Consider the following 19,965-nt stretch of genomic DNA (forward strand, 5'->3'; position numbering starts at 1 on the left):
ATCAGACAGAAGACCATTCCATAAGCTCGGGATGACAGCTGCAGTTGTAAATGATGAAATGTCTTTCCATCTGATCTCAGATTCCTGCCAGCCTCATACCATTTTAATCTATTTTTCAAAAGGGAGGAACCCACATCTGGCACACTTGAAAAGGCATTGGTAAGCATTTAAATTTACAGCGTGCCACCACTGGTAACCAGTGTGGTCGCAACAGCAGGAGAGCGGTCAAGGTCCTTCTAGAATTACCTGTGATAATACAGGCCGCTGTGTTCCGAATCAGTTCAAGTTTTCGGATCAATTTACCTGGTATCCCTAAATAAACTGCATTGCAGTAATCTTCAGGGGAAAGCACTAAAGTAAACGTAACTGTTTTTAATGCTTGAAATTCCAGATGTGGCCTAAGCTGTCATGCCATTTTCAACTTTTTATTTATTTATTTATTTAGCATATTTATATACCGTTTTAACAGTATTAATACTGATCAAAGCGGTTTACAATAGTGTAGATTATAAAACAAAATTATAATCAAGATTAAATAAAAAAACTCAATTTTACATAGATATTTATTTATTTAACACTTTTCTATACCGACCTTCATGGTAATAACCTTATCAGATCGGTTTACATCGAACCGGGTAAAACTGAGAAAGAAATAAACATATGAACATAGGCGGCAAAGTTACATTCAACAAGGAAGGTGAACTTGGAGGCTTAATCAATTGGAAAGAGAGGCCTAGGATGGCAGAAAACTAGTGATAAAATACAATAGGGTAAGCGGGCTAGTGCTTAATGAACTTAGAGGTACAAGGTTCCATCGCTCATGAAGGGAATTAGGTCATCTAGTGTGTATCCGGGGGATCTGAGAAGGCTTGGCGGAAAAGCCATGTCTCAAGTTTTTTCCTAAATGTTGGGAGGCATGGTTCCAGCCTGATGTCTGAAGGGATGTTATTCCAAATAGTTGGTCTTGCTGTTGAGAAAGCTCGGTCTTTGGTCGAGGAGAGGCGTGTGGCTTTAGTTGGGGGAGCTTGCAGAGTTCCTTTGTGGATGTCTCTAATCGGTCTATTGGAGGTATACAACTCGTGCAACTTATCTTTCCATATTCAGATTTTCATCCATCATAACCCCCAACGATCTAACCTCCTTTTCTGGATGCAATCTAGGCCATTTCTCAATCTTTTCAGATCCCATCTGTAACAACTCCGTCTTTGAAGAATTTAAAACTAATTTATTATCTTTCAACCAATTTGCCACGCTATGCAAATGTTGATTCAGGTGTAATAGGGTTTCTTCATGATTCCTGCCTAAAGGCACTATAATATGTATATCCTGTGTGACTCCTCAAACCTCGGAGACCAGAGTTTTAGAAGAAGATTTCTACCTTACCTTGTCTTCAGCGCTTCCCGGTTTCATTCCGGGCGGTCTCTGGCTGGGGTGGGAGAGGGCAAATACCTTCACCATCATGCTCAAGGGTGCACCCGCTGCCTCTCAGCCGCGCCCGGGATCAGAGGCTAGGTCCCCGCTGAGGATCAGCCGCCGGACCGAGGCTTACCTCCAAGGGACCACGGAAATCACCTCGGGAATTCTCAACTGGGGGAGGGACCCGAGGGTATCACCGCAGGAGAGCGGGGCTTGTCTGTTGAGGTAAGTTTTCTTCCGATTTTAGGATTTTTTCTCCGTTCATTTTGCTCTAACGCTGTGAGAGCGTGCAGGTAGTCCCTAACTGCTATGGAGATGGAAAATACTGAAGAGCTGCACTTCCTGCAGAGGTATATGTACTAGGGCTGACATCAGATTGAAATCTGATTGAAATCCGAGGTGATGTATAACTATACATACCGCGGTATATAAGAATCTCTAAATAAATAAATAAATAGTTAGTACATATACCCCCACAGGAAGTGCAGCTCTTCAGTATTCTCCTCAAAAAGCATTATGGATATATGTGTGACTGACTAATTTGATTACCTTGAATAACTTCATAACTTGGTTAAACTTTATAACTTGATTAACTTGATCTGGTTGAATTGGCTATAGCTGGAGACCGCCAGTGTCCTCAACTGGAAAGCGTCGACACCCGGCAGGGTGGGTGTTCTAGATGAAGGAAAGCATGGCTTACCCTTGAGTCACTCGAGCATTCCAGAGTAACGGCAGCCGTGGGTGGGATGCTGAGTCCATCTATCTACACTAAGGAAAACGAAATTATCAGGTAAGTAATTTCTCCATTTCCTAGCGTGTAGCAGATGGACTCAGGACCAATGAGATGTATAAAAGCTACTCCCGAACTGGGTGGGAGTCTGTCCGTGACCCACTTAGTACTGCCCTTGCAAATGCTGTGTCCTCCCGAGCCTGAACATCCAGGCGGTAAAATCTGGAGAAGGTGTAGATGGAGGACCATGTCGCCGCCCTGCAGATGTCGGCGGGTGACAGCATCTTGGTTTCTGCCCAGGACACTGCCTGGGCTCTAGTAGAATGGGCCTTGACTTGTAGTGGCGGCGGCTTGCCTGCCTCTACGTAGGCCGCCTTGATGACTTCTTTGATCCAGCAGGCTATGGTTGCTCGCGAGGCCGCTTCCCCTTGCCTCTTCCCGCTGTGAAGGACGAATAGGTGGTCCGTTTCCGTATGGGATCTGACATTTCCAAGTATCTGGATAGGAGTCTGCCGATATTGAGGTGGCGTAGACTTCGGGCCACCTCTGAATTCTTATGTTCATCTGGCGATGGTAGCGAGATGGTTTGGTTGATATGGAAGTGGGACACCACTTTGGATAGGAACGACGGAACTGTGCGTAACTGGATGGTTCCCGGGGTGAGTCTGAGGAACAGTTCCCGGCAGGACAGTGCTTGTAGCTTGGATATACAACGGGCTGAGCAAACTGCCAGCAGGAAGGCTATCTTCAATGTTAGTAGTCGGAGAGACAAGCCACGAAGAGGTCTGAAAGAGGCTCCTGCCAAGAAATCCTGGACCAGGTTGAGGTTCCAAAGAGGTACCGGCCACTTTAGAGGAGATCGGATGTGCTTGACTCCTTTCAGGAAGCATGAAATATCCGGGTGAGAGGCTATGGTGTTGCCCTCGTGCTTGGATCCGTAGCATGACAGTGTGGCCACCTGTACCTTGATGGAGTTGAGGGACAATCCCTTCTGCAGGCCATTCTGTAGGAATTCCAATATCGCAGGAATTTTGACTGAGCGTGGTATGATGTCGTGGTCCTCGCACCAGGCTTCGAATCTTCTCCAAATCTTATGTATGTTAGAGATGTAGAGAACTTGCGCGCTCGGCGTAGGGTGTTAATTACAGCCACCGAGTATCCGCTCTTTCTCAAGCGAGCCCTCTCAATGGCCAGACCGTAAGAGAGAACCGAGCTGGATCCTCGTAGAGGATCGGCCCTTGATGGAGCAGGTCTCTGTGTGGAGGTAGTGTCTGTGTACCACGGTCTTCTTGGCCAGTCTGGGGCCATAAGAAGTACTGGTCCCTGTGTAGTCCAATCTTGTGAATGATTGCTCCTAATAGGGGCCAAGGTGGGAAGGCGTACAACAGAGTCTCCTGTGGCCAGGTCTGCACTAGGGTGTTGATCCCCTGGAACGGAGGTTCCCGCCTGCGACTGAAGTAACTGGGCACTTGGGCATTGGATCGGTTTGCCAGAAAGTCCATGGTTGTTGTTCCCCAACGTTTCACTATCAGTTGGAATGCTGCGGTCGATAGCTTCCATTCTCCTGGGTCTAAACTTTCTCTGCTGAGGTAGTCTGCCGTGATGTTGTCTTTCCCGGCAATGTGGACGGCTGAGATCTCCTGGAGGTTCCCTTCCACCCACATTAGGGGGGTCTTATTTCCAGAGACACCTTCTGGCTTCTGGTTCCTCCCTGATGGTTGAAGTAGGCCACTGTTGTGGCGTTGTCCGACATGACTCTGACCGCTTTGTTCCGGAGTCTGTGACCAAACCGTAAGCAGGCTAGTCTGACTGCCTGGGCTTCTAGGCGATTGATATTCCATCCCGATTCTTCTGTGTTCCACTGCCCTTGGGCGGTTAGCTCTTCGCAGTGTGTGCCCCATCCTCGTAGGCTGGCATCGGTGGTGAGCAGGATACAGGTTTGTGAGGATAGTCTTGTTCCCTGGCTCAGGTGTTCGTCCTGTAGCCACCATCGTAGTTGGGTCCAAACTCTGCCCGGGAGCTGTAGACGTATGGTGTAGTTCTGAGACAGTGGATTCCATCGCGATAGGAGGGAGCGCTGTAGGTGTCTCATGTGAGCTCGTGCCCATGGTACAACCTCCAGAGTGGATGCCATGAGCCCGAGGACTTGTAAGTAATCCCATGCTGTGGGGCGAGGTTCGCTCAGCAGGGTTTGCAACTGGTTTCTCAGTTTTGACCTCCTTGTGGGAGTCAGGCTAACCTTGTCTTCTTTGGTGTCGAAGCGGACTCCTAAGGAGGGCTGCAGACAGCTCTTGTTTGTGTTGACCACCCATCTGAGGCTCTCCAGTAGAGTTTTGACTCTGTTGGTTGCCTGGTGACTTTCCTCCGGGGATTTCGCCCTGATCAGCCAATCGTCTAGGTAAGGGTGTACGAGGATCCCTTCCTTCCTCAGTGTTGCCGCCACCACCACTACGATCTTGGTGAATGTCTGGGGTGCTGTGGCTAGCCCGAAGGATAGTGCCCGGAACTGGTAGTGACAGTCCAGGATTTTGAAGCGTAGGAAGCGCTGATGATCTTGATGGATCGGGATGTGTAGGTAGGCGTCCAACAGATCCAGGGATGTTGTATTGCCATTATTACGGAGCGTAGGGTTTCCATGCAGAAGCGGGGAATCCGCAGGTGGCGGTTGACAGACTTGAGGTCCAGGATGGGCCTGAACATGCCTTCTTTCTTGGGGACGATAAAATAAATAGAATAATGTCCAGTATTTATTTGTTGTGGAGGCACTGGGGTTATGGCCTCTAGGGCCAGTAATCTGCTCAGTGTAGCCTCCACTGCCACCCTCTTGTAGGGGTCGTGGCAGGGGGATTCCACAAACTTGTCCGGAGGGGTCCAGAGGAATTCCAGGTAGTATCCCTCCCGAATGATGGTTAGGACCCACTTGTCCGAAGTTATCTCGACCCATCTTCAGTAGAATAGGGTAAGTCTGCCCCCTATAGCTTCTTCCTTTGGACGGGTTGGCTGATTCTCATTGGGGTGCGGCTGGGGCCTGGACCTGAGCTGGTTACCCTCTTGTTGTGCCTGTTCCGAAAGGACTGGTTCCTGCCTGTAGGTCGAGGCGCTTGAAAAGTGTTTCTGTATGGATTGAAGCGCTGTGAACCTCTGCCCCTGGAGGATTGGGGGAAAAGTCGCTGGTTTTTCTTATTCCTGTCCTCCGGTAGCTGTGGCAGTGGGGACTCGCCCCATTTGTTAGCCAGTTTCTCTAGTTCGCTGTCGAACAGGAGGGATCCCTTGAAGGGCATCCTTGTAAGTCTCGTCTTGGAAGACGTGTCGGTCGACCAGCTTCGAAGCCAGAGTTGCCTCCTGGCTGCCACCGCTGATGACACTCCTCTAGCTGCGGTGCGCACCAGGTCGGAAGAAGCATCCACAAGGAATGATACTGCTGGCTCCATGGCTTCCCCAGGAGTTTTGCTCCTGGTCTGTGATAGGCAGGCACGTGTTACTACAGTGCAGCAGGCGGCTATCTGTAGGGACATTGCAGCGACGTCAAAGGACTGTTTAAGGATGGATTCCAAACCTGTCTTGAGCATCTTTGGGTGCTGTGCCTCCCTCCACTGGGATAGTAGTGCGCTTCGAGACTGCGCAGACCATGGCATCCACCTTTGGGCATGTCAGAAGGTCTTTGGCTGCCGGGTCCAGAGGATACATGGCTGCCATAGCCCATCCCCCTTTGAACGAAGACTCTGGAGCAGTCCATTCCAGGTCAATTAGCTGTTGGACGGCTTGTAACAGAGGGAAATGGCGTGAGGTCTGACCGAGTCCCTCTAGCAGGGGGGTCGTCTTAGGCTCCCCCGAGGCACTTGTGCCCAGGATAGCAAGCTCCTTCAGGCTGCGGGTGACCAGGTCTGGAGGCTCGTCCTTGGTGAAGAAGTGTCTCATGGTCCGGTGAGGCTCTGTCCCCGGGGGGAGTTCCCCCTCCTCCAGGGGCTCTGATTCTTCCTCCGAGATGTCCGTGTCCCCGTACGTGGGACTTCCGGGTGGTGGATTCACTTCCCTGGGCCTAGAGGGGCCCGGAGCGTAGAGGTCCTCTGGTGAAGGCTGTGGCCGTGTTATTGGAGACTCCGTCTGCATGTGAATGAAGGTGTGCAGGCCTTTGAAAAATTCCACCCAGGAGAGAGACGCTAGATCCAAGCTAGGAGGCGCTGTGTCCCCGGGGGGCCCCGTTTGAGGGGGGGTCCCGCTGTGATTTGCAAGGTCCGGAGTACTTAATGAGGAGCTAGCACTCAGGCCCGGATGGGACTGGCCCTGCGCTTGATCCCCCAGGGCCTCCTCGCTCTGGATATACAGGGCGTCGGCCTCTTCGAGTTGTGCAGCTCTGATGCGGCATGCTGGGCAGAGGCTCTGAGCCTTGAGCTCTTTTTCCGGTGGTGCCATGAATATAGGCGCGTAAAATCTCTTATGCGCTTTGGTGCGTCGAATATGTGCGCGTGGATGGATGTGTGCCTAGGTGTGCACACAAGTCGTAGTTATGCGCCCGGCACAGTAAGCGCGAGTTACGCGTGTAACCTGTGCGTATGGTACTTGAGCGTGTAACTTTGTGTGCACAAGAAATGTTGTGCGCACGGCTCGCCCTATGCGCACTGATCGAGACGGTGGACAGGGCGGTGAACAGGGCCAAAATGGCGACGGCGACCACGCAAGTAATATGGCGACCACCTTGGAGGGTCTCCACGTGGGAGGACCCTTGGATCTAACTGGGACATGGCCCTGCTAGGGCGGATCAACCCAGTGGCACTGGTCCCGGCCGGCGACCTGTGCGACTCCTCGAGCTTCGGAGACCGGAATCTTTAAACAAGATTTCTACCTTACCTTGTCTCGATGTTTCCCGGTTTCATTCCGGGCGGTCGCCGGCTGCGGGGGGAAGAGTGCAAATACCTTCACCGCCGCGCTTGAGTTTGCACCGGCTGCTTCTCAGCCGCGCCCGAAATCGGGGGCTAGGTCCCCGCCGAGAGTTGGCTGCCGGATCGAGGCTCACCTCCGAGGGACCACGGAAATCATTTTGGGAATTCTCAACTGGGGGAGGGACCCGAGGGTGTCACAGCGGGAGAGCGGAGCTTGCTGTAGAGGTAAGCTTTCTTCTTAATTTGGGTTTTTCTCCGTTGAATTTTGCTCTAACGCTGTGAGAGCGTGCAGGTAGTCCCTAATTGCTATGGAGACGGAAAATACTGAAGAGATGCACTTCCTGCAGGGGTATAAGTACTAGGGCTGACGTCAGATTGAAATCTGATCCGTCTCCAACTGCTATCAGGAGTACACTATACCCATAGGTCCGGAGTCCATCTGCTACACGCTAGGAAAAGGGCTATTGCATCGGCATGAGTATTTAATAAAATCCTCCCCACTTACAGGATAGAGCTGGTATTTGCGCGCATCAGTGTTGCCAACCTCGCTTATTTACCGCGAGATTGGGCTTCTTTTTGAAGTCATTCGCGGTTTTTTTTTCCGACTCGCGGGTTGCTTTTAATTGGGCTTATTTTTTCTTTCGGTCGCGTTTTTTTGGGCTTGTTGGGCGGGACCTGTGCGCTGAAGTCTGAATCATGTTACACTGATTGGCTGCTGCTACGATGAAGCCTGTGTCCTTAGCAGGCGCATCCTATCCCTATATTGCAGCAGTAAGAGCCAATCAGAGTGAGCAGACAGAGCTTTTAATGCACGCCACACCCGGTCCCGATGTGAGGAGAGCACGTTTTGTGGGCAGAGCGCAGGCAGCGCAGCAGACCCAGCCAGCTGAGTACCGCGTCCTCCATCCAGCACTGCATCGCACGTGGACGGGAAGGCCAGCAGCACGGCATTAGAGCTCAGAGCAGCAACATCAAAGGAATCAGACTGCAGCTACAGCCAGGTATCAGGAGGGGGGAATGATTATGTGGGGGCCAGAACTGTGCTCGATGGGGAGAGGGGAATGATGATTATGTGGGGGCCAGAACTGTGCTCGATGGGGAGAGGGGAATGATGATGATGTGGGGGCCAGAACTGTGCTCCATGGGGAGAGGGGAATGATGATGATGATGTGGGGGCCAGAAATGTGCTCGATGGGGAGAGGGGAATGATGATGATGTGGGGGCCAGAACTGTGCTCGATGGGGAGAGGGGAATGATGATGATGTGGGGGCCAGAAATGTGCTCGATGGGGAGAGGGGAATGATGATTATGTGGGGGCCAGAAATGTGCTCGATGGGGAGAGGGGAATGATGATTATGTGGGGGCCAGAAATGTGCTTGATGGGGAGAGGGGAATGATGATTATGTGGGGGCCAGAAATGTGCTTGATGGGGAGAGGGGAATGATGATTATGTGGGGGCCAGAACTGTGCTCGATGGGGAGAGGGGAATGATGATGATGTGGGGGCCAGAAATGTGCTTGATGGGGAGAGGGGAATGATGATGATGTGGGGGCCAGAAATGTGCTCGATGGGGAGAGGGGAATGATGATGATGATGTGGGGGCCAGAAATGTGCTCAGAGGAGGGAAGGTGTGAGAGAGGCAGGTATTTTTTAATTTGTTCTACTCCACTTGATTTCATCTATTTTTTCCCTCATTTCTTCTCCCTGCAGCAGATCACCTTTACAAAAAAGATCCTTATTTTGGCAAAAAAAGCTTGTCTATACCAGCTGACTACAGGTAAGAAATGTGACATGGAAACTTTCACTTTTAGCACTGCCTCTGAGTAACGCAGATGTTGAAAGAGTATTCTCTCAAGTAAATTTAATAAAGTCCAAGACAAGAAACCGTATGGCAAATGCAACTCTTTCGGCAATATTGCAAGTACGTTATGGCATGAGACGCCAGGGTATTTGCTGTACCAGCTTCGTGCCAGGTAGTAATATGCTGAAGCGATTCAATGAAAATATGTATCGTGACAATGCTGACCTTACAGACAATGAAGAACTGGCTGATATCAATTGTCACACTTGTTTTAGTTAACTGTGAGAGCTACAATTTATTACAATAAAGTCAGCCATTATGTGTGCATTACAAAAGTATTTCAAGTGTTCAATGTTATAAGAAATAAAAAAAAGTTTCAACTTCACGTGTTTTGGGCTTGTTTTGGGCTTGTTTTTTTTGGGAAAAGTGCTTGTTCTTTCATGAAAACCTGGCAACACTGGCGCGCATCCATATAAAATTGTGCGCAAATGTATGTGCATAGAGTCAGTTTTATATCATATGCGTGTATGTTATAAAATGGCTACGTCTACGGGTGCGAGCCAGCAATTTGAAAGTTACTGTCCTCATGCTCTGATGCTCAAGGAGAAAGTTAGTTATGCCTCTTAAGGTGTAGCTAAGTTTCAATGAAATAAAGTGGCTTGCAAATTTAGAGGCAAGCTGTGTTAGTTGATTTGCATTCAGTTACCTAATGATAAGCTGATCTGCTCTTATTTATGTTGTGCTGGATAGGTAACACGCGCCATCTGAAATACTGCGCATTCTCTGCATTGAGGCATTAATCTGTGCTGTAAACCTAATATAATTTAGTAAATGACCTCCTAAGATTGCACCGGAGCTTAAGACATCTGACTCTTAGGAGCTCTCCAAAATGAAAGCAGCTCACCGTGCTGCAAGTAACTGCGGCTTCCGCGTATTTTTTATTAAATCTGATATACTGCAAGTAGTTAAAAAAAAAAAACAGGCAGGCGCTTTGCAACTTACAAATCACAACAGCGCGCACGGTTCCCAAGGCCGGGGACCCTTCCTCAGGGAAGCGAAGCCCCAGCTCCTCGTTGGAAAGGGGGGCGGGGAGGAGCTACGTCCGACGAGGCCGGGAGGCGGAGCTCTCGCCTGTGACGAGGAAAGCGGCGCGTCGGAGCGGGCCCAGGGGCCGGGCCGGGGTTCGGTGAGGCTCGCGCCTTGCTCCTTTCTGGCACGAGAGCAGTGCGAAGTGTTGGTTGTCCTCGCGCCTCCGAAGCCACACTCACAGTGAGTGAAGGCGGCTGGTGCGGGGGCTGGGGGAGAGCCTGCCCTCCCCCGTGCAAGGGCACGGGAGAGGAGATCCTCAGTGTAGCAGCTGCAAGTGGTGGGAGGTCCAGGAAACGGTCTGCAGAAAAAAAAAAAAAGCATTGGCTAGGGCTGCTTAAAATGTATTCTTTATTTATATTTAAAGTACCACATGGTGAATGGGGGGCAGCCTCTCAGCTTTGCATGTTCTTAGCGCAGTCCAGGTAGGGTTGCCAACTCGGCTATTCCACCTCCCCCAGCAAATATAAGGTCAGCCCCCACCATCCCCAGTGCATGGACCTCTCACCCCTGTAGGCCCTCGCGCATCTTTCCCAGGGCGGGGGAAACTGCTGGGGTCAGGAGAGAGGGGAACATGGGGACTGGGAGTCAGCACGTGCACCTTGTGCAAGCGGCTCTGGCTCCCTTCTCACGCCCGGGCTTGGCTTCCTTCCCCGGCCCCTACTCTTAAACTAGCATTTCTTGTGAGCAAGCTTCTCTGGTCGCACGGTTTATTTTGGGGACCCCACTGTTTCCTCCTGCTTCTTCCACTTCAGGACCGGGTCTGGAATGCGGCTCCTCGAGCCTTCATTAGCGCTTCCCGGGGGAATTCTTTCTCCTACATTATAACCCAACCCATCGCCGTGACAGCCGTGCACCGGGACTCCTTCCAGAAACCTGCAGTCAAGGGTCACAAACCGGCCCCGCCGCTAGTAGGACAGTGAGGGACGCCCTTCCCGCCAGGGGACTGGGAGCGGAAAACCAAACCCGGGGATTGAACCCTGGGTCATCCCCACGGCGGTGCACAGCAGCGCTGCCACCGGGCCGGCCCACGGAGACAATTTGCTGCGACATTTTTTTTCCCCTTCCAGAAGTTTCAGCATGGCTGTGATATTTCAAAACTGCCCAAGCAAACTGACTTGCAGGCATTTTGTAATTTTTTTTCCCAAGACATACATTTTATTAATTTAATACCGATGAGGGTTTAGTATAGCCAGAGAGATAGAGGAAGGAATGGGAAATCAGATTCTTTTACATTCCCAAGAGGATACGAGGAGTATATAAGATGTACTTTATGAGTTTCTTAAAGAAAACTTTGATTTGAGGGAGCTCGATGAATAATATGACACATTTCATTTCTGACCAGGCTGCTGAAGGCTTTACTGATATTTATTGTGCAACAGAAACTTGGCTGGAAGGTGATGTAATTCTTTCTTGACCTTGGCCAGTCTAGAGTAGGTAAGTGGAGAGGTGTAGCCATTATATTTTGTGGCACTGGCTGGGCATAACTGCTCATGTAGTCCAAAGACCAGAGATTTGTGGTGCTTTATACACCTGGAGGTTTGGGCCACTCCGCCACATGCACGCATACACACACCTTTGAATTTGATGAATTAGCAGATCTGAAGTTGCAGTGTCCCAGTCTGATAATCTGTGAGGTTGATAATAGTACACGGGGAATCGCCCAGAGATTTTTTTTATTAGTTGCAGTATCAGTGTTAGGACATTCTTATGGTCATGGTTTAAGCCTGATGTTTATTTTGCAGAGAATATTGATTATTGCCTAAAGGACCGATCACTATGTTGTTGCATTTTTTCTTCACAACATCCCTTTTCCCCAAAATACAGATATTAGGAAAGCTTTCAAAGTTTGTGAGACAGTGAATTGATTTAGAAAAATGCGATGAAGCCGTTCAGACCGAGTTTACGAATATAAATGTGATTTGTCAGAATCTTTAGTTGATAGTTGGATTTAACTGCCCCCTTGAGAAGTGGGCGAATGTTAAACTCTGCCCTCTGGTTTAGTGTTGAAGTCCAGTCTTGCAGACAGGGTTGTACATATTTGGTAAACTTTGGCGGAAAACAAGGTCTATCAATGAGGAAATATTCTTACCTTGATGATATGAAAAAAAATTCAAGAATTCACTTGGATCAAGCTAAACATTATGGTTGCCTGAAATACTTCCCATGAAATGTTCTGGTTTGTAAACCCATTTATCACAATACTCTTCTTCCGAGTGCCCGTAATAACCCACCCCACGTAAGCAGGAATGTTTTTGCAGATAAAGTGGACTGTATTCCCCAGTCTCTCGATGGAGTCTATTGCCCGTTTGAGAACGATGAGCCGGCCTAATGTTACTTGGTCTCATTTTCCATTAAATTGATGCTGTGGTTTTTTGAAAAGATGTTTGCTGGAGACAAAGGCTGGCACCTGTTGCACAGGCCCATGGTTACCTCCTTCTAGTAAGCAGCTCTCAGCCTGGCTTTTGAGGGTAATAAATTCTTCCTTGATTGAGGAGGGGGTCTGTGCTTCGTCTAGTTTTAAAGACGCCTGCTTTGGATGCTCACGGTCCAGAGAATTATAGAGCTCTTTAAAACAGACAAGATGTACTAGACGGAGGGGGGGTGGGGAGGAGGAGGATCTAAGCCCGGTCCTTGAGGGCTGCAGACCAGTCTTGTTTTCAGAGTATCCCTGGTGAAGGTGCCTGAGAGAGATACGCTTACAGTCATAGCAGCGTATGTGCTCGTTTAACTGGTCATTAGTGTTGTCCTGAAAATCGGATTGGTATTCAGCCCTCGAGGACCAGCGTTAGACCAGCCCTGTTCTAGACCCTTTCTCTTCAGGCTTCCCTCGGAGTCACAGCACTAAAACTACAGCGCTGTATCTTGGGGAAGAAATGTGCTGGATGAAGGGGGACGCTGCCCTTTTGATTCTCTTTGATCTTTCAGCAGGTGGTTAGAGCAATGGGAGGAGCACCAAGGGTCAGTTCCTGCTGCTCCCACTGGCACTCCTTGTGACCTTGGGCGAGGCACTTTATCTCCTATTGCCTCAGGTACCCACTTTAGATTTTAAACTCTTTGGGGCAGGGATTTATTGTTCTTGAATACTTCATTCAACCGTTACACTTTGTTATGTTCAATTTGGCCAGTGACATTGTATAACGTATATTATAAAACTCAGCCAATGCAATTCAGTGTTAATCTCACCGACAAACCATTCAGCCATCTCACTTTGTTATACGATGTCACTGGTGAAATTTAACTATAACATCTTTAAAATTCTGTACACTATCAAGCTTTTGTAACCTCATTACCTTAAAACATAGGCAATGTTACCTTATATTATTATCTAACATTTCTGTTACTTCGTTACTCTATAACCTAATTTACTGTTATCTAATATTACTGTTAAGTTGTTACCTTAAAACATAAGCATTATCTTATTTTACTGTTACAGATTATTATATGTTTAAACTCAGTTTCTTGTAAAGCCATGTTACGCTGCATTAATGTTCCATGTAAACCGATATGATGTTCCCAATGAATGTCAGTCTATAAAAATGTTAAAATAAATACTTGCCACCATTGTACAGCGCTGCATATGCCCATTAGCACTATAAAAATCATGGGTACTATAGTATTATAAGAAATACCATGCTGGGTCAGGCCAAGATCCATTGAGCCCAGCGTCCTGTCTCCAACAGTGGCCAGTCCAAAAAGTAGATCCATTTATTGGCACTCCCAGGAATAGCGATGGCTTTCCCCAGTCTCCCTGGCTGCTAATGTTTTAAGGATTTTTTTTTTCCTCCGGGAACCCTCCCCCCCCCCCCCCCACACCATATGCTTTTAAACCTCGCCTTGCTAGTCGCATTGACCACGTCCTCTGGCAACAGATTCCACAGCCTGATTGTGCGCTGAGTGAAAAAGTACTTTCTACTTATTTTGTCTTAAAACTTCTGGTTGCTAGTTTCATGGCATGTCCCCATTTGTTTTAATATTGTTTGAAAGGATAAACTATCCTGTTCTGCACCCCCTCTCATGATTTTATAAACTTCACGTCCCCTCTCAGCCTTCGCTTTTCCAGGCTGAGAGGCACAGCAGAGATGCCGCTTCGCTCTGAATTCAGGTTCTTCAGTAAAGGCGTTAAATAGTCATCTCCAGGCTGTGACTACCTGGATGAAGTTAAACAAACTAATCATTAATTCTAAAACGCCCCTATTTCTAATGTAAAATTTCAGTTAAATAGGGAATTTGCACTGAAATTAGAAGTGCTGAATTAGGGCATCCTTGGATTCTAGCTGTAATAAAGGAGACTCTATAACTTGTGAACAGTTTGTCTAATCTGCCGTTTTTTTGTGGTTTTTTTTTGGAGACTGCAGTCCTTTGAACAGTAATGCACGCCTTTATTCTGTCCCGGCTCGGCTGCTGGAGTGCTCTGTCAGTAGATCGATATGGTAGCTGCCGTTGATCCAGAACAGCACTGCTGCAAGTGTGACGAGCAGGTTAGAGCAGTGTTCTGCTGCTTCCTGGTGTCCTGGCGTGTTTACATTTAAGATTGTAATGGTCACATTTAAGATCCTAAGGGGTGATGGCCATGTACACTTAAAAAAAACAAATAAGTAAATTACATATCTGTGCCCTCTCCGGCTCTTAGATCAGCAAATTTGGGCCTCTTACTTATTTCCTCAGTGAAAAAAAATGAGATTGACAGATCCTTTCCTGGCTTGACCACTAGGGTTGCCATCAGAGGCTCATTTGAAGAACAATTATTTGCACTTTAGGAAGCTGTCTAAAAGCATAGTTGTTCTCCCATGATGTACTTTAGATTGGTTATGCGAGTAGCCGTGCCCGATTCGTTTTTAGCTTTGTTTTAGATTATTTTAGTTTTGTTAAGTCTTCGAAAAACAAAGGCGCTGTTCTGTTCAATATCCTGTGAGCTGCCTTGTATTGTTTGATGTACGTGGACCTGTCGTTTATGAATTTTTAAAAATTTTATTTGCTGCTGAAGGCATTCTGTATTGAACGAGCAGCAACTGAGCATCGATCAATAAATGAATAAGCCTATCCAGGCTCTAAACTGCACTTTTAATTTGTTATAAACAAGGCATCAGCAAATTACCAAGAGAGCTAAAACATGGAAAGGATTTTCATGTGCTGCAGTTTGAGATATTTTAAACCTGGTCTCCAAAGAAAGGAAAGTATTATTGTTGCTGAGCCACAACATCAGTTTTCTTAAACTCAAAGTGGAATCAAGCCACTTGTGATCCAGCTGTTATACAATAATATTCTTTGAAAGGTAAATGTTTCTTCAGCTAGCAGACAACCACAGAGCTTCAGCTGTATGCAAAGGTTTCTTAATGGGCCCTGTTGATAAGGCTATTTATTCTTGATTGCTGTTTCATTCCTGAGGTAGCTGCAGAGGTTTGAAGTTTTAGGGGAAAACTAGGATGCATGAAGTGTCAAAAAGCAAAATGAGTAATAGTAGCAATTAACCACAAAGTTTTTTATTAAGTCATGCAGCGATTTGTTGGCCAGATAGAAGGCAGCCTTGGATGGAGCTTACGTCTTTCACCCTTGGTTATAGGAGATCACATGCTACATGGCTTCTAACGGAAGGGACAAAGGAGGAAAAAGTAGGCAGGTGTGAACTTAAGTCACCGGAAATGAAGAGCCTGAGCTAAGCAGAGTTGGCCACTGCCGTTTTGGCTTGCGTTCCTTGTGACAGTTTCTCATAACAGGGGCCAGAATCCCGCAGATGATATTCATTAACATCCATTTGAAATTTTTTCCCACTTCCAGAGACCTTCAAGAGTAAAAGCGGAGGAAGTATGTATAAATGACCTAAAGTGAAGATCCTATAATTAAGTTTTAGTTACAAAAACATGAGGTTATTTCCAAATTACATGTATGTTTTAGAACTCCAGGGCTAATCAAGTAGACTTTGGGCTGAAGTGGAAGGTAAGACAGATATATATTAGGAGCTAATTATATTTTTACTGTGATGCATCGAGAAAGAAGGTGGTGATGTCCCTGTACAGATCCTTTGTGGAGCCTCACCTGAAGCACTGTGTTCAGTTCTGGAGACCGTATCTCAAAAGGATAGACACAGGATGGACGCAGTCCCCAGAGTAAGGTGACCAGGCTGGTGTGGGGTCTGTACAGAAAGCCATATGAGATGAGACTGAAGGCCTTAATGTGAATACCCTGGAAGAGACAAAAAAGAGAGGGGAGATGTGATACACACGTTCAGACACCCGAAAGGAATTAATAATGCACAAAAATCAAATCTCTTCCAGTGGAAAAGGAGGTTCATGATATGAAACTCCCAAGGGGGATGGAAGATTCAAGGAACAATGTCGGGGGAATGTTTCTTCCCGGAGAGGGTCATGGATGCCTGGAATGCCTTCCCGGAAGAGGTGATGAAGACGAGAACGGTAACGGAATCCCAAAGGGCCTGAGACGGACACAGAGGGTCCCTGCTGGCTAGAGAATGGAAATGACCGAAGGGGTAACTTTACATTTCTGCTTGGGGGCAGCCTGCACAGAGCGGCAGCTTCTACTACCCATAATGGAAAGCTTGGGGGTACTCTTTTCTCCCCCCCCTCCCCCTTACTGGCCATGTTACTGTGGCCTGTGTGCACGTAAATTTGGCAGAATGATTTTCAAAGCACACTTCTGCACATAAGTCTGATTTGAAAATTGGTATAGCTTGTGCGTGCTGACTTTTATGTGGTTTATTGCAGAATGGCCCCCATGTTAGTTTACGTTGTTGAAATGTAGTGCAACATTCTTATGGAAGTTTTTCCTCTTCCTGTCACTGCCGTTTGTGTTTGAGGATGATATATTTCCTTTTTATTATTATTATTATTATTATAATTTGTTTTTTTTTGTTTTTTTTACGTACATTCTACATTTTATATTTTGTGGTAGGGAGAGGCCCACCGGTGCTTTGACTTTATGCTGCATCGATTTACATTTTCCAAAGTTATGTGCATGGAGACGGGAGGAAATGGAGGTGCTGCTGCCAGGCTTGGAGCCCACCCCGAGCCTTTCCGCCTTGAACAAGACTTTTGGAAATTGCAGACTATGAGAACACACAAATAAATGACTTATTGAAAAGAATTCAGGAAAAGGATTTATAGTTGTCTGGAGACAAAATCCATTCCCAGTCACATTAACTTAATGAACAAGGCAACTTTTTAACTTAACGGTTAAAGTTTGGCGGAGACGGGTTAACGTTTCCAAGGCATGCGGAAAGTGCAGTCTTTTCAAAGTGCTGTGCACGGCTAGTGATGGCTGATCCGGCTTTAAACCTGCTCTCGGAGCCCGAGGTAGGGATTGCAAAGGATTCGGGGTGGGTATCTTCTGCAATTCAATGTTGCAGGTAACATTTTTGTTGCTGGCGACAGACGGCATTGGAAATTAAAGCTGGCCGTGTAGCCGGAGTCTGGCGAGGCGTGAGCAGTGATGGCACGCGCTTCCCTCACAGTCCCGTGTGCCTCCACCTGGAGGGCTTACCTTCATGGGTCTCCATGTGCTCCTTCCATTGTGTGAAGGTTAGACGTCGCTCCCTGTCTTCCCCCCCCCCCCTTTTTCAGGAGCTAGCATGGCTGGTCTTGATGCCCCCCTCCCGGCAGGAGTGTCCCCGTAGGCATGCCAGGAAAAACTGGTGGTGTAGCAAGCTGAGAACGGAATGGGCAAGAGGGGTTAAACAACAAGTGTCTTATCGGTTGCCAGAAGGTGTTTGCAGCACCCTTTACAAAACAAAACCCAAGCGAACAAGAAGGGGTTTAAACACAGTTCCTAGTTATTGGGGTCTCCTGGACTGCCCTTCCCTTAGATGAGACAAACAAAGTAATTTGTGAAGTGCAGGCATGCTTTCTGCCTTCCACCTGAAATGACTTTGACCGTACCACCCTCCTCTCCTTCGCTGCGATTCTTCATGGCTGCTTGTTCTGTCTGTTCTCCTTTTATGTAAGAATGAAGACATGATGACCGTGCAGAGGCTGAGATCCCTTTTCCCTGGGGCAATCCGAGGCTTAATTCGATGCAACAAGCTTAACGCAAGGAACACTTCTGGAATGGCAGAGGGTAAGGCACCATCTTGCCGCCTGCAGTGCATGTCTCCGCCAGTGTGGTTATTTTATTTATTTATTTATTTGTCGAGTTTTATATACCGTCATTCCGTTTCGCCATCACAACGGTTTACAAAGGTTTGGTCTCAGTGAGTTAGTAAATACAAAATTTGGGGTAGATAAGGTGTAACTTTGGGGTAGGGTTACAAGATGAAGGTACAGGATAGAGTTGAACATTTCAGTTAGAATATGCAATGTTATTGGGTTAAAGTTGCAAGGTTACGTTAGAGCAGAGCTTTCCAAACTTTTCATGTTGGTGACACACTTTTTAGACAAACATAATTTCGGGACACAGTAATTAGTCTACAAGCAAACCGGAGGTTAAAGGTTAAATGAACGAAATGTATTTCGACAATTTATGTATGTTTCCTTAAATATATACATAATAAAATGTTTCACGACACAACATATCTTGTGAAAACCTTTCGTTTATATTAAAAATATATAATATTCCAAGAAAAAAAAGTCCAAAGGGTCTTCTGCATAATTTTAAAAAGCTGGCCAGTTTCACACTATATAATTATTTGATAGCCTCATTCAACTAATTCTATATGGCTATGAGAGTGAAGTCTGGAATTTATAGGAAGGGACAGAATGTCAATATAAATCCTGTGCATCCACTGAAATTCCCCCAAACAATGGAGCTTGGATGTTTCCCTTACAGCTCATCATACTAAAAGATATTTTCAAATGCTGGTGTCACCTCACAGTAACAGCAGCACAAACACCTTCCACTGCCAGGCACATTGTGAACTAAAATAAAACCTCGCAAAAAAGACACTCAAAATCTATACTGCGATCCCATTGTAACATAACAGTAATAACACCAAGGACTCAAACAACAATAACCCTACCTGTGAAAAAGCAAGGGTAAATATTACACTGGGTCCTAGAATACCAATACACCACCTACTGAGGAAACAAAACAAACCCGATTGCTATAGATCCCTATGCTAGCAGAATCTCTCATCATGGTCACACACACAGAGCAGAGACAGGCCCTCACCAAATACAGAATACAAAATAAAGGAGCACAAATTAGACAAAAACTGAAATGGAAACTCCAAGAAGCCAGACTCTGTGTATTAACAATGGAAAAACAGAGCCACCATTCCTCATAAAACAAACAAAATCAAGAAACATAAAGCATCAGTTATAATAGTAAAACCATACTAATAAAAGAATATTTTAAAACTACTGATAAATAGAATTTCTATTAATTAAAATCATATACTTTTTTACAATTTCCCAGAGGTTATCCTCTCTCACACAGACTCACATGTCCATTCTCTCTCACACATACACTGTCACATACATACACATTCATGCTCTTATACCTACCATAACCTCTCGCTCTCACAGACACTGACACTCTCTCCCCCTCCACACACACCCCACACACAAACTCTTACTCCCCTGGATTTTCTCATACACACTCTCTCTGGCTCCCTCACATACACACAAACACACCCAGGCAAGTTCCCAATCATTCTCACACACTAAAACTGACCCCCATGCAGGCTCCCAGTCATTTTCACACCACTCCCTCACCATCCCCCAGGCATGCACCCATTCATACACATGCACACACTAAAGGCAGACCCCCTCTCTTTCTTTTGCCAGCAACCTCGGAGCCTCTCTCATTCCTCTGCTGCCGCATGGCTATTGGGGAGGCGCTGATTGCTGCTATTGGCACTGAAGCCCATTCTGCTGCCTCCTCTGTGCAGGCCTGTGGGTTTCCAGTTCCTCCATGTTGATCTTGTACATTGTGAGATCCGCATAGAGAAAGTGCTACTCTTGACATTAACAAAGATTACCTGTGCCAATCAGTAAAAAGTAATTTATTTCTTTTTTTTTTTTTTTTACCTTTGCTGTCTGATCTTAGTTTTCTAATTGGTTGGTCCCAGGCTTTTTTGTTCCACCTCCCCTTTCTTATTT

General features: G+C 46.9%; 1 protein-coding gene across 6 annotated transcripts in view; it reads left to right on the top strand.

The window, feature by feature from the left end:
* The first annotated feature begins 9,947 nt into the window (after positions 1 to 9,947).
* Positions 9,948 to 19,965, top strand: part of DGLUCY (D-glutamate cyclase) — a 67,196-nt gene continuing 57,178 nt past the window's right edge. The window contains exons 1-3 of one of the 6 annotated variants that reach the window (XM_029597793.1): positions 9,975 to 10,096; positions 12,842 to 12,945; positions 17,872 to 17,983. In XM_029597793.1, the coding sequence (XP_029453653.1) occupies positions 17,881 to 17,983 (103 nt within the window). In that variant the 5' untranslated portion in view covers positions 9,975 to 10,096; positions 12,842 to 12,945; positions 17,872 to 17,880. Of the gene's footprint in view, positions 10,097 to 12,841; positions 12,946 to 14,288; positions 14,395 to 17,084; positions 17,224 to 17,871; positions 17,984 to 19,965 lie in introns of those variants that run through there. The other 5 variants (XM_029597792.1, XM_029597794.1, XM_029597789.1 and 2 more) reach the window with 5 other exon arrangements.

The sequence above is a fragment of the Rhinatrema bivittatum genome, chromosome 4 (genome assembly GCF_901001135.1).
Source record: "Rhinatrema bivittatum chromosome 4, aRhiBiv1.1, whole genome shotgun sequence".
In the NCBI taxonomy this organism is placed as follows: Eukaryota; Metazoa; Chordata; class Amphibia; order Gymnophiona; family Rhinatrematidae; genus Rhinatrema; species Rhinatrema bivittatum.